General features: G+C 39.2%; 1 protein-coding gene across 1 annotated transcript in view; it reads right to left on the bottom strand.

The window, feature by feature from the left end:
* Positions 1-9,599, bottom strand: part of LOC104460501 (ELAV-like protein 2) — a gene marked incomplete at its 5' end in the record, with an annotated part of 30,185 nt that extends 20,586 nt beyond the window's left edge. Inside the window, one exon of the mRNA XM_010084523.1 lies at positions 9,453-9,599. Coding sequence (XP_010082825.1) covers positions 9,453-9,599 — 147 coding nt within the window. The remainder of the gene's footprint in view (positions 1-9,452) is intronic.
* Between the last annotated feature and the right edge of the window lie 4,217 nt (positions 9,600-13,816).

Genomic DNA, 13,816 nt, shown 5'->3' with positions numbered 1-13,816 from the left:
ATCTTTTCCCATATGCTGAAGACTCGGTACATAAAGCACCAGAGCACTCATGCTGACATAAGTAAGACAAACCTTTGTTCCTTTATCAGTAAGTCATCTACCCGTCTTCCTTGTCATCACCAAGCCAGCCCTTAGACTGAATTTTCTAATATGGCCAGTTATCAGCACTGGGCAGGAGCAATACTTATATGCTATCATATTCAATACACATATAAATAACAGACATGATTAGAGCTACAGGTTCAATAAAACTTTTTTTAATGGGCCCTTCCCCTCCTCCACCCTATGCTGAGAGCACCGGGCTAGATGGATGCCCTTTGCTTTGCATTCAAGAAGCTTTCATTCCAGCTCAGTCTCACACCCTTAGATAACACTGCATTATCCAAGAGAATTATCTTTCACTTAGAAAAGCAGCAGCAGTCATGATGCTAGAAATCTACATCCTTAACAGGACTTCGCGCATCACTCTGTGTAGCAGTTCCCAGCAGCTAAACCTGCTCCAGAAAGATTTATACCCTCATAGTTCTCTTACAAGCCAGGAAAACTAGCAACTAGATTTCACTGTGTGTCTGACAAGGCTGTCTACAAGCACCTCCGCTACCCAAAGAAACCTTTTTTGCTTGCAATTAAATCAGCAGCCCTGTTCTGACTTTTATTAGCTACCAGAAAATGATCCCTTGTTCCACAATTCTCAGGAGGAACACAGCTTCCAAAAAAAGTTTCTTCCAATTTCTAAGAGAATTTGCTGCAGGGAAGTATTTCAAAGATAACTGAATTTACTTCATGTAAGAGTGACAAATTTGTGACTCAGAAAGCAAGGACAGAGTAAGTTGATCTTGCACTTAGAAATGCATTATTCTGATATGTTCTATGTTTGTATGGTTCTACCAGCTCTCTGAAAATATTCCTTGGAAACATCAGTGACATGGATTAATAATATGCCTTAAGGGGCTTAAAACACAAGAACCATAAAGTCTTTACAATTCTTCACGGCTAGACTTCAAAAAAAGTCAAAGTCATGACCAAAGTCAGCAAAAGGATCTTTACAGTGCATGTCACAGTACCAGGTGAAGACTTTCCAACATTACAGGAAAAAAAGCAGCCCTCCTAAATTTGTTTCTGGCCTTGCTTAGGCTAGGAGACAAATGTAAAATGGTAGTACAGTATATTTTTTTAATACAGTCAGCTTATTCAAAAACTGCATTTGTGTTCTCAGAGAGACAGAAAGAACACAGAACCCAGAGTACACCTCTGAGAAACAGTTACTGCCATGTTTTTGCAAGGATGGTTCAGTGAATTTTCGACTGTGTCCACAGAGATTGACCTTGCAAAGGGTGAACTGGCTTTCCTTGTCTTTTTTCCTGCTATAAGCACTGATAAAGGCAAAAGGGGCTGTATGCTGCAAAGGTCAGGATCAGTAAGGTGATGACTAGGGTTGGATGGGCTCTAAACTGCATTGTTTTTATTTGAATGGGCTCTAAACGGCATTGTTTCTATTAGAATTTAATTCTTTAATCTTCAGTTAATTCTAAACACACATATTGTACTGTAAGAGAAGAGCAGATGAGGAGAATAACTAAAATACAGAATTCACCACGTTTGTTGTTTAACTCTTCTCCAACTTTGACACTGCACTTCATCTCCTGTTGTCAGCTTCAGTTTCTAGCTCTTGATTACGTTCGTTTCTTTCTGTGCTTTGCCTCTGTTTTTTGTGCTGTTTCTTTTCCTCTTCTGTTTATCTTTACTGGATTCAAGGTCTACACATTTCCATTATGCCAGCATTCTCATTTGACAGCCTTCTTCCAGGATGAATTTAGACCTAAGACGAGTATATTTGACTGAGAGGAAGAGGACCGGGAGTTTTACTTAGGATTTAATTGATTAAGGACAGTACACTGCCCGAAGAGGAAGACCTTGTAAAAGTGCTGCTGTACATACCACAAAGGAACACCAGTAATAGGCTTTCACAAGACTTGGTCTGAAGTGGATACATGAGACCCAAAATGCCATTTGGTGAGCAGAAGGAAATATAGTAGTACATACAGGTTAACAACAGAAACCAAGAGGAAATCCTGCTACAGACAAAAACAGAACCAGAGGTTTTCCTAGAAGTGCTTGAGATAGTGCAACAGTTTATCTATATTATCATATTACTTTAAGAGAAAGACAGGAACTAAGTTCACTGACCTCTTTCTACACTAGAACAGGAAATAAGAATTACACACTACAATCACAGAATAGCAATTCTACTGTTTTGCCTTTAAAAGGACTAAAATAGAAGAACATTTTAAAATCCACAGTCATAACTATCACTCTCTCTTTAAAAATAAGGAATACTTAACTTAGAAGTTATGCACAATTATAAGAAAAAAAACGAGATCCAGTGTCCAAATATTTTCAGTTTTCTACTTCTCACTTTCTGATAGTCTCAGAGCCTTTCCTCCATACTTGCATTCCTGATTCTGATCTGATTAACACACCTAACCAGTGAGTAAGAGCACTACGTATTTCAGACACTTCCAGTAAGAAACTCACACCATTTCATACTTCAGAGGACAAGAGTACAGAGGACAATATCCAGCCCTCCACAGGAATAATACGAACAAGAACAAAATCTCTTAACAGCAGACCTCAATTCTACTTCCTGTTTTTGCAGTTGAGATTCAACTGTTCACAAGTTTTCCCTTCTTCTGAAGGAAAAAAATATACTTCAGCTTATGTTTGTGCCTAGGGAGCTGCTGCTGCTGACAGAGACACAAGCAAGCACATCCCTTGGGTCTCTCTTGCATTATTCATTCCACAGGCACACCTTATGGAATGCACAAAACACGTATCCATTGCCACTTAATAGTTATTGCTTCACTGGAATATCTTACAGCCTTTCACGAAAAACTATTACTGCATGGATGAAAGCCACTCAGAATCAATACTTAATAAATATGTCACAAAACTTGAAAGGCAGTAGCTTAATAGAGGTCAATTTGTCTCAAGACTTCTATAATATCAAAAAATGTGCATTCGTATTTTATAATAGTAAGAGCATTCTTTATGAAAAAAACTATTATATTTTTAAGAAAACCCACACAGATCGCCATGCCTGGTATTTGCAGTATTTTCAACCCAGGCAGAAAGCCATATCCTACTTAAAGGACTTTGCATAGCATGGGGATGGCAGAGGACAGGAAGATGCATCATGCATCTCAGTAGTAACAAGCTGGTTTTTGCTGGTTTTGTTGGTTTTTTCTGCTTGGTTAGAGCCTGGCTTTTGACCAATGCTTGCAGTCTTCCCTCAGCCTCCTACAGTACTCTTGGCCCATTCTAACATCTGCATTTCTGTTTCAGAAACCTCCTATGCAGGCTCAAAAAGGACCCTACTGTACCACGGAGGTTTTTGGTTGCAAGCCTGCTCAGAAGCCTTAGGGTGATCTGCATTGGTCTAAGGATCCTTGGCCCCAGGGAAAATGGGGACAGACTCCTGCAAGAAACTCTGTGATCAGCTCCAACACAGCACATTTGGGGTCCAAGCAGAAAACAAGCTATATAGTTGCCAAAGGTGAGATCAGAACATTTTGTAATTCAGTCTGTGTAATTTTCCTCAGAATGGTTAGGCATTAATGAACAACCATGTGGCCGTAATGCAGTTTACAGGAAGTGACAGCAATATGTATTCAGAAGTGAAACCTCCTCTCAATATTACTCAGCAACATGAAAAACAAGCAGCCAGCTTAACCTGGTTAAATAGCATTCAAAGTCTTAAAGGGATCTGAATTTCAGTAAAGAACAAATTTTACCTAGGGGTAAAAAGGCATGTGTGGGGTGGAGAAGGGGTTTAAAATGGAAATGCTGTGAAGCTTTAACTGTAGTACAGCTAAAAGATTGTATAATTGCCATTTATATAACTCCTGCAGAAATTTAAGGGGAAAAAAACCCACCTTTACCTTGTTCCTAGACAAATTGCTCTTCTGCTTCAGATCTGCTAGAGCATTTCCATTTTACCTTAAGAATACAGTCCTGAAGTATTTAATTACCTTGTCAAGACCAGTAAATTGTCTGGCACCATGCCCCCTCTCTCAGTCTTTGCTGATTGATAACATGAGTAAAACTCACTAGCTTTAATTAAACCTCCAAATACAATCCCCTTTTGCTACTCACTAGATCAATGTTCTTTACTGCTGGGAGAAAAAAAAAGTTTCTTTCACCTTCACAGCTCACTTGCCTCTCATATCTTTGCAGACTTTTGACACAACTTACATATTCCCCAGGGACATTAGCTAATAAAAAAATTACTACAAGAAGTGACACTACCAAAATTTTCCTCCATTTTTTTACCTGCTGCACTAACCCAGAAATTAAATTAGCATGTTTCTTTTTTCAGGATTTTGCTATTCTCCATTAAGTTTACACAGCATTTTCAAGAGTACTATCATAGGTAGAAGTTCATAAGGGTGGAGATCGTGAGCAGTTAAGTTAAAGGATAATTCCTTTAAAATGAATCTTACTGTAAGCCTAAGCAATGGTTCAAGGCACCAGGTGAAACTGCATTGCATAATACCAAGTTTTAGGGAATTCTGCCTCAGAGGACACTAACAAAGTTGTGGCACATCCCTCACTTCAAGTCTTCCCTTGATGTACTGCACTTCTTTGGGTATTTGTAAAGCTGATAGCTCAGTATTCACTTTTCTACTAAAGTCATAACTAGCTCGTTCTCATTACACAGCTTTCTACAGTACAGTAGTTAAGTGATGATGGCAAAGTAGGACATCCATGCTTGTAATCAAAGAATTTGTCAAACTTCATTCCAACAGGAAGTTGGCAGAATGCTACATGTTAAGCCTGATTGATTTTTTTAATATATGCAATCCTATAAATGAGTGGGAAGAAAACCTGCAGATTTAATGCTTTAAATTAAATATTTCTTAAATCTCTATTCCCCTGACAGGTGATAATTACTCATGTAAACACCCTAATAGTCCAAAGAACTTAAACGAGGAGGAAACCTTACCAAATCTGGTTTTTAAGAAGCACTAGGCTAGATAAAATACAGCTACATTATCAATACCATCTTATAAAAAGATAGCCTGTAGCCTGGACAAATTATTTTCTTTCCCCTCTCCAATGCATATTTTCATATATGCCTATACATGGATCAGAAGCATTAGTAAGAAAAACATCTGTCAGCTCCCACACGCAGAGGCTGCCACTGTAGGCCCTTCTCACACTGGAGAGCTGGAGACAGGACAGCAGGAAGCTCCTCAGCCCCAGTTCACCTTGCAAGGGTGGAACAAGCACTGCATTACTGCCATCTGCAGTGTCCCCTTGGAATCTACGATCCACAAAAGACCATGCCCATCACTCAACAAGTCTAGCATCCACAGAAAAAAGCCAGTGAGATTCTCCTGTGTCCTCTTCTTGCCTCTAATAAACTAGGTAAAAAGCTGCCTCTTATTCAGCATCTTACACAGCTCTATGCCAGTTCAAGCATAGGCTATTTGTTTGCTCACTCCTCTTTACACAAAGGAGCTTACTACAATTTCTTGTTAATGTAGACATCTTTTACATTGCACTAAAAGATATTCCTATTCAGATAAACTCACAATAAATGCACCTGTATTTTTTTTTTTTTCAGGAGTTTTCCCAGGAGCAAGGGGAAGGGAAGCCATTGAAGATTTCCCCTCTCCCAAGCAGAACCCAAGCCAACAAAACATGCAATGAATTTTCTTATCACTGTGTGCAAGTCAGTGACTTTTATATGCTGTTTACTCCTCTGAGTTTTCCACATTTAGGAAGAACTGGTCTTTCCAGGACAACCCAAACCCACCCCCCCCAAAAAAAAAAAAAAACAAAAACTCAGGGAGAAGCAAGTGGGTAAGCAGAAAAAAACTCCAGGCACAGAAATCTGCATTTTCACTGGCTCTTAAGTAGAAGAGAGCCAGTGCTTCCCAGCAGCAGTTTCTTCCAAAAGAGAAGCCACTGAAAATGTTTTACCTCTTTTAAGATACAACTGGTTTTCACACTGAAGTTGCATAATTAAATGAAGCCCAAACTTCACAGGCAATAGAAGTAAGTCTGTTTGCATTGCAAATAAACCATAAATTATGCCACAGAGGTCACCATCTAATGTATGAAGGCATACTGCCTAGCAGAGTGGGGCTCAGGTATCTAACACACCTAAACATGCCTTCAATATAAATGCATGCCCACCCCACAGTTTTAATATTCAGGTCAAATCAGAAGGCAACACCAACTGGCACCAGGTTAGACAATACTACTGCCCAGGTTAGACAATACTACTGCTATGACTTTCTTTGGAGGTATGGATGTGAAGTCTGGTTAACATACTTTGCAAACAGTTCAACAAAGTGTTCCATAAAGCATTCCACAGGATGTTCTTAAGTTTTAAAAAGGTATCAGGTAATCATTTCAATACTGCTACCCATACAGAAAAACTTCAGACAGCATTTTGCAAGTTCACCTTTTCAATATATTTTATTTCAAGAAAACAGTAGGTGACATTCCCTTCCAGGTATCAGAGAAAAATATCCAATGATTAACAGGCTAGTGCAGAAGCACTGGATCAGAGATATGTGTCATGGCCTCAAACTAGAACATCATACATCAGAATCAGGACAGTTCCCTCCGAGTGGGAATGCTCTCAGGTCAGCCACCATCTGAGGATCCATCACCTAACCCATGATGTTCCTTCCAGTTTTGTAGAGTAATGGAAAACAAACACCTTCAGTCAGTAGTAAAATACTAAACATTTCCACAGAAGTTCCAAAAATGTACAAACATTTAAGATTTTTCTTTTGAAATCCAAATATCCACTAACACTATACTGTCGTACAGTACTTTCATGTGAAAGTACACAAAAATCTCAATGACATTCATTTTTCTAAACCTGAAAGTAAATCTAAGGGTTGGATTCTGAGTTTGACAAACAGGTGTTTTGGGTTTTTTTGTGGGTTTTTTGTTTGGGGTTTGTTTTGTGGGTTTTTCTTGAAGTACCTACTCTAAATAAATAGGAACACTGGTCTATAAACTGTAAGTAGACTCTGCAAAGGTCCTGGCACTGAGATTGCAAAAGTGACCCCCTCCGCCCTAGATGTTGTCCCCCAGAGGCAGCAAAAGGCTCAGACATCAATTTTATCTCTGCTCAGTATTGCCTCCAGGCTGATCTGAGGAACAGGTAAATTACAAAGTGCTTCACAGTAGGCTAGGCATTTCCACTGGTTCACAGGGAGACATTCTTGATTAGTGTCCTTTCAACTCACTGTCACACAGCCATGTTAGTTCTTTTAACAGGAGAAGCAACTGCCCAGTGTACAAATGCCTCAGTCTTAGAACGTATTTGGGATCCCCCTAGCCTCTGCCCCTTCTACAGTTAGGGAGGAGGTAAAACCAGACTTTTTAAACAGCAGTTTGGGATAATTCAGTGATGAAAACCTGCCTTAAACTCAGCTTTCTTCCAAGAAGGAATAAGAGGAAAGTAGAAGGGAGTAAAGCAGTCTTTCCCATCAAATCACGCACAACAACACTAAAAGATGCTGCTTAAGTCAAAAAGGGCTGGAGGTGGGTAGCTAGAGTCAGAATTTTACCTGTAACACGGACATGCAACATTTAGAGATACTTTTTTCTTAACTAAACAGATTTTCTTTATTTTGGTGAGGAAGGCATCATTTTGGCTTGTGACAACTGGAATGTTTCAGGTTTTCTTTATCTAAGGACATTTAAGGCACAAATCTCTGAAAAGTTACACTTAAGCTTTAGTCTCATGGCAACAGTCACTCTCTGGTATTGCTTATAATCTACAACTCTACATTTGTGTCCTGGGAAGGTAGGAAAGGAAAAGCACCAGCATCATCGCCCACATCTGTCTACTCCATTTTCAGTTTTTTCCCCAGCCTTTTTTTTTTTTTTCCTTAATCAATTCACTTTTTTCCACAGCCTTTTTTTACAATCAATTTTTACGTGCATAAATACAGTGACTGTTTGCATTAATCACTTAGCAAGGTGAAAGAGGACTAAGAATTCATATACTAGCAGCATAAAGTAAGTAACTGGAAACCCCCTTAAGGGATCACTTTGATTTGGGAGACTTGACTTGATTCGCTGTAACATCATCCTTTTTTGCTCTGCTATATAGTCACCAGACTTCCAGTTTATCACCCTGGACACAGGTATTTTTTATTTGTCTAATCCAAGGCATTAAATGCAAAGATACAGAACCCATTCTGTTTCTCACCACCACCCAAAAGACAGCTTAAAAAAACCTGGAGCATGAAATGACTTTCCTCAATTTTCCCTCAAAGCAGAAAATGCGACAGACTGCCTGAAGTCTGCCAGAAGCACATAGGGAGCTTTCTGCAGCAAAGCATCTATCCATGTCTTTCGTCCATTGTTATTGTGAGCCATGATTCACTGTCTGTTAAACAGCAGTATTTAAGTTTCAAATAGTGTAATCGACTTTATTATCCAGAAAAGTTAGGGCATTCTAACCATAATTACTGCCACCTTATTTTTGTCTCAGTCATCTTTAAGTGGTTCTGCATTCTTTTTACATTCAAACCTTTTTAGAGGTGAGTTTTAACTTAGGGCTCAAACATGATGCTAGTTAGAGGGCAGTCACTACCCAAGTGAACAGCTAGCAAACACTGCTGTTTAACGAGGAAGAATGGGCTGGATAGAATGTGGATTGCCTTCAGGCACCAATACCTGTGAAATATGTTCAAAAGTCTGCATTCCCTGATAAATTTTATTTCATCTCCTCTCTGAAGATTTCAGAGCCCAAACACTTGCTCAAATGAGCACCCACACTCTTCTGGTAATAGAATAAGAAAGTAGATGAGCAAAAGTAACTCTTCAGATATCAGCTTTTAGAAATTCAAGAAACTGAATTTAGTAAGCAAGAAGTGCAGGAGTTACAACACAAACAAAAAACCAGGAATCTCAAACATTACAGACATAGAGATTAGAGCCCTAGGAGTCCAGTAATTCATAGATAACCAAAATAGTTATTTCAGCATTTTATTTTAAAGATTCGTAAGAGAAACAAGCCACTAGCAACCTAAAAAAGAGAGTATTAATAAGCAAGGTATACCATCATCTTTGAGAAAGTAAGGAGGAAGCACATAGTGCAGTGTTCAGACTATATGCAATATTGCATTTCCGCAACTAAAGCACACAACAAAACTTCTCAGTTAACACAATTCAAGCTCACATTTAAAATATTATCAGGTGCACACAAAAAAAATTCTAAGTTTTCTACACTTAATCATAATATACCTCTCTAGATCTGAACAGACTTCAAAGGACTAAATATCTCTATATGGTGATGTCCTAGTCTATTAGCAGAATACTTAAGTTACACTTGGAAAGGGAAAACAAATCAGACATCTGATCAACAAGAAGTCAAAACACTTCACTTTCTTTAAATCATAATTAACACTACCTACTTTTATGGTTTTAGTTTGAAGTCTCAATCCATTCAGAGTGTTGATAGCTTTTTCAGCATCCTTGGGGTCAACGTAGTTCACAAAACCATAACCCAAGCTCTGTCCTGATAAAAAAGAGGAAGGAGAGTGATCATTAGTACTGCAGTGCTACACAATGGATAACTAATGGTGTTTAAAACCTACATAGACACACTGAGCAAAAATTGCTTATATTAAAGAACAGTATGTGCCCCAGACAAAGATTCAAAGGCTCACAACACCTGATTTTTCCATTAGGGTTAGTGTTTTTTAACTAGCTTCCCCTGTTCCTATGGTCTGCCATAAGATCAACACAGAAATGGCTACAGTCAGTTTAAAGAAAGGCTTGAAAATTGCTATGCAAAAGAGGTTCACGAGTTTGTTATGATCTGTTAAGAGACCAGAGGAAGTGCAGGAGCTTCAAGGTTAAGATGACATAAAAAAAATCCACTATTCACTCACTTTTGAACTTTTAATTGAACACAGTACAGAGGCAAAATTCTGGACCAATACTTTCAAAAATATTTCGATACTGGAATTTGAGACAAATTTGAAGCCAAACATCTCTACAGATGTTATTCACACTCTAAATAAAGAGTCTCTCAGTAACCAGGAGGGAAAAGGTTCCTGTATTAAAAAAAACTGGTGTAAGTAACTGGTCATGAGCTAAATATCATCCAACAAAAATGCAACATTTTCAGGTTCTTTTAGCACTGGTAATTCAGTTGATAGATACACATAAAGCATGTTTTTAATTAGCTCTTAATCACTTAACCACAGTCCATTTCTGACAGTGTATTCTGTCTAAGCACTTCATATTGGGGACCTTGACGGCCACATGAACATCGCTTTTTGTCAGCTTTCTTCTGGGCGCAGGTCCAGGGCACAGCCTCTTGCTGGCTATTGTGGGTGAGGTTAACTCTGTCTCAGCTTAACCCAGGACATTTTGACTTTCCTGTTACCAGAGATGGAAGAGTTACTGTTTTTCCACATAGACAGTACTTTTTGAAGCACCTGGTGTTACTAAGTCTTTGTCAAAACTGAAAATGTTGAGTAGCTTCTGAAGCTTCTCCTGCACTGCATCCCTCCCTTCCCTCTCCCCTTTCTGACAGAGAAGATGGAAGAAGGTGAAGCAAAGTAAAAAAACGCTACAGGCCCAGGGGAGAGTGGCTGGAAAGCTGCCCAACAGAGAGGGAGCTGGGGGTGCTGGCCAACAGCTGGCTGAACATGAGCCAGCAGTGTTCCCAGGTGGCCAAGAAGGCCAACGGCATCCTGGCCTGTATCAGAAATAGTGTGGCCAGCAGGACTAGGGAAGTGATTGTGCCTCTGTACTTGGCACTGGTGAGGCTGCACCTTGAATCCTGTGTTCAGTTTTGGGCCCCTCACCACAAGAGGGACATTGAGGTGCTGGAGCAGGTCCAGAGGAGGGCAACAACGCTGGAGAAGGGTCTGGAGCACAGGTCTTATGAGGAGTGGCTGAGGGAGCTGGGGTTGTTTAGTCTAGAGAAGAGGAGGCTGAGAGGAGACCTTATCACTCTCTACAGCTACCTGAAAGGAGGTTGTAGTGAGGTGGGTGCTGGCCTCTTCTCTAAAGTAACAAGGGATAGGACAAGAGGATACGCCCTTGAGTTGCGCCAGGGGAGGTTTAGGCTAGGTATTAGAAAAAATTTCTTCACTGAAAGAGTCATCAGGCATTGGAACAGGCTGCCCAGGGTAGTGGTAGAGTCACCATCCCTGGAGGTGTTCAAGAAACGTGTAGATGTGGTGGTTAGGGACACGGTTTAGTGGGTTAGGTAGTGTGGGTTGATGGTTGGACTTGACGATCCTTGAGGTCTTTTCCAACCTTAATGATTCTATTCTATGATATTAAAGACTTGAGAGTTTAGCAGCAGTCACCCCCGACAACTTCAAAACCTAAAGGATACCATCCTTAAGTAGCTGTCTTCAGCATACCCCTTTAAAAATATTTTTAGTGCATAAGAATGCAATTAGGCAGAAATATTTAACTTAACAAAAGGATACCACTTAGTAAGAATACTATCTTTCATTAGCACAGACCTTTTCAGAAACACTCTCCCATACTCTTTGACCGTTTTTTTGTTTTTTTTTTTTGTGTTTTTTTTTTTTTTTAGAAACTGAAACAATGAGGTCCAAAAACCAGTCAGCAAGCCAAAGGGAAGCATCCAATATACCTAATTCGTTGAAAGATTAGCTCGGAGATACAACAAAATAAAAGGATAAACGATATTACATAAAGAACAAATGGCAAATTAATTTATTGTCAGCAAAGATATAAGGAAACCTATGAAGTATCGAGTTCTCATATGGTATCTATATAGCATGTATTAAATAGTAAATAAAGCAAAAAAACTGATGGGAAGTTTGTACTCAAATGAGACTAGAGGGTTTAGAAACAATCCCACCACTGCTGGCATTCATAATTTTGTACAACTAAGTCTACCATAGCACCTAAAATTAGAGGACACCATCACCTCACCACCCCTCCAAGCATCCTCATTCTTCCCAATCTCCTCCTCAAAACAACACACACAAACACAAATGGCTAGATGACACTGTGAACAGGTTAATATATGCAAAATTATTGACAAAAAACATCCAGAATCCAACTGGACAAAGTCATGAGCAATGCTCTAGACAACCCTGCTCTGAACAGGAAGTTGGACCACATGATCTCGGTAAGTGCCCCCAACCTCAGAAATTTGTGTTTCTATAACAAACGATATGGAAATATGCAGAAGCATTTCTGTATTTATTTACAGCTTTACATAGATAAACCTAAGTTCTTTATCCTAGAAATAACTTTTTCCTTATTAGTTTGATTACAGTAGAGCAATTTCTATACCTGTCACCTCCATCACTCCCACTGTCTGCAGAAACACTTCCAGCAGTGTCTTCAAGAAAAGCAACTTATAAGAATGTCTCTTTTTGTGCACAGTTTTTATTCTACTCTTATCTCCTAGTACAAAAATGCTGATTTTTGGTGTTATTATTCATCTCCTAGGAAGGAACCCATTTAAACCGCAACCTTAAAGGCATTAAAAATTTCTTCAAAATCTCTTCAGAGAAAGCTATTTTGTATAAATCATTCCAAATATACTACTTGCTAATTCCAGAGTGACCAGAAAAAGATGTGCAAATGATTTCTACTACCCCTCTGTTCACAGGATCTATTTTTCACATTACAAACACCCAGAACACTGCAGGCAAAGAGCATACCCAGCTGTTACAAAAGGTATCATTCATCTTCTTCTGTAGACATTCTATTAGTTAAGGTTGATGAATATTAGTAGACTAACGTAGGGAGCTGCACAAACGAAATCCAGCAATTAATTCAATACAAGCTTGAACTAATTTCAAGAGGAAATGGCCTCAGGTTGCACCAGGGGAGGTTTAGGCTAGATATTAGAAAAAATTTCTTCACTGAAAGAGTGATCAGGCATTGGAACAGGCTGCCCAGGGGAGTGGTGTAGGCACCATCCCTGAAGGTGTTCAAGAAACGTGTAGATGTGGTGCTTAGGGACGTGGTTTAGTGAGTTAGGTGGTGTTGGGTTGGACTTGATGATCCTTTAAGTCTTTTCCAACCTTAATGATTCATGATTATATGATTCTAATTTCTACATTTTTATTCTGCAATTTTGCAATTAAAAAAGCTTTTACTGTGTGGGTGGTGAAACAATGAAGCAGGCAACACAGAAGGGTTGTGAAGTTTCCATACCTGGAGATACTCAAAGACTGACTAGCCATGGTTCTGGGCAACCTGCTCAGTGAAAGCCTGCTTGAGGAAGGGTAGTTGACTAGGTTATCTTCAGAAGTCCCTTCTGCCCTCAATGATTCTGAAAATGATTTTAATTAATTTTTGTTTAATTTCGTCTATCATCTAAAACTCAAAGATGTTCAACTCTGACATTCCAAAGGCGTTATATAATTGAAAAGATTAAGAAAAGGTAAAACTTCTTGAAGAGATCAGAATTTTGCCTGAAGATTAGTGGTTCAGTTGCACTTTATCAATAATTCAGAGTCAAAAATCACTTTCTTCACAGAAGCACATAAGAAAGACAAATCTTGGTTCTCAACAAGCAACACAAATAATTGGAAACTGAACCTGATTTCTAGAATGAGATGCTTGAGGGACCACTCAAGTCCTCCTGCTTGTGTTAAGGGAAGATGCTTAAGAGGTTTGCTAGTTCATATACAGATGGCTGAGTTTTAGAACATCCAGACAAGCGTTTCACAAAATGCAGTAGGAGCAGCTATTTCAAACACCTGTCAGATATCCCAATTATTGCAAAGTATGTCTGACAGCTTGTCCTGGGTCCAGCTGGGAT

This window comes from Pterocles gutturalis, unplaced genomic scaffold (assembly GCF_000699245.1).
Source record: "Pterocles gutturalis isolate BGI_N339 unplaced genomic scaffold, ASM69924v1 scaffold235, whole genome shotgun sequence".
Taxonomy (NCBI): Eukaryota; Metazoa; Chordata; class Aves; order Pterocliformes; family Pteroclidae; genus Pterocles; species Pterocles gutturalis.
This window is presented reverse-complemented; position numbering and strand designations above follow the sequence as displayed.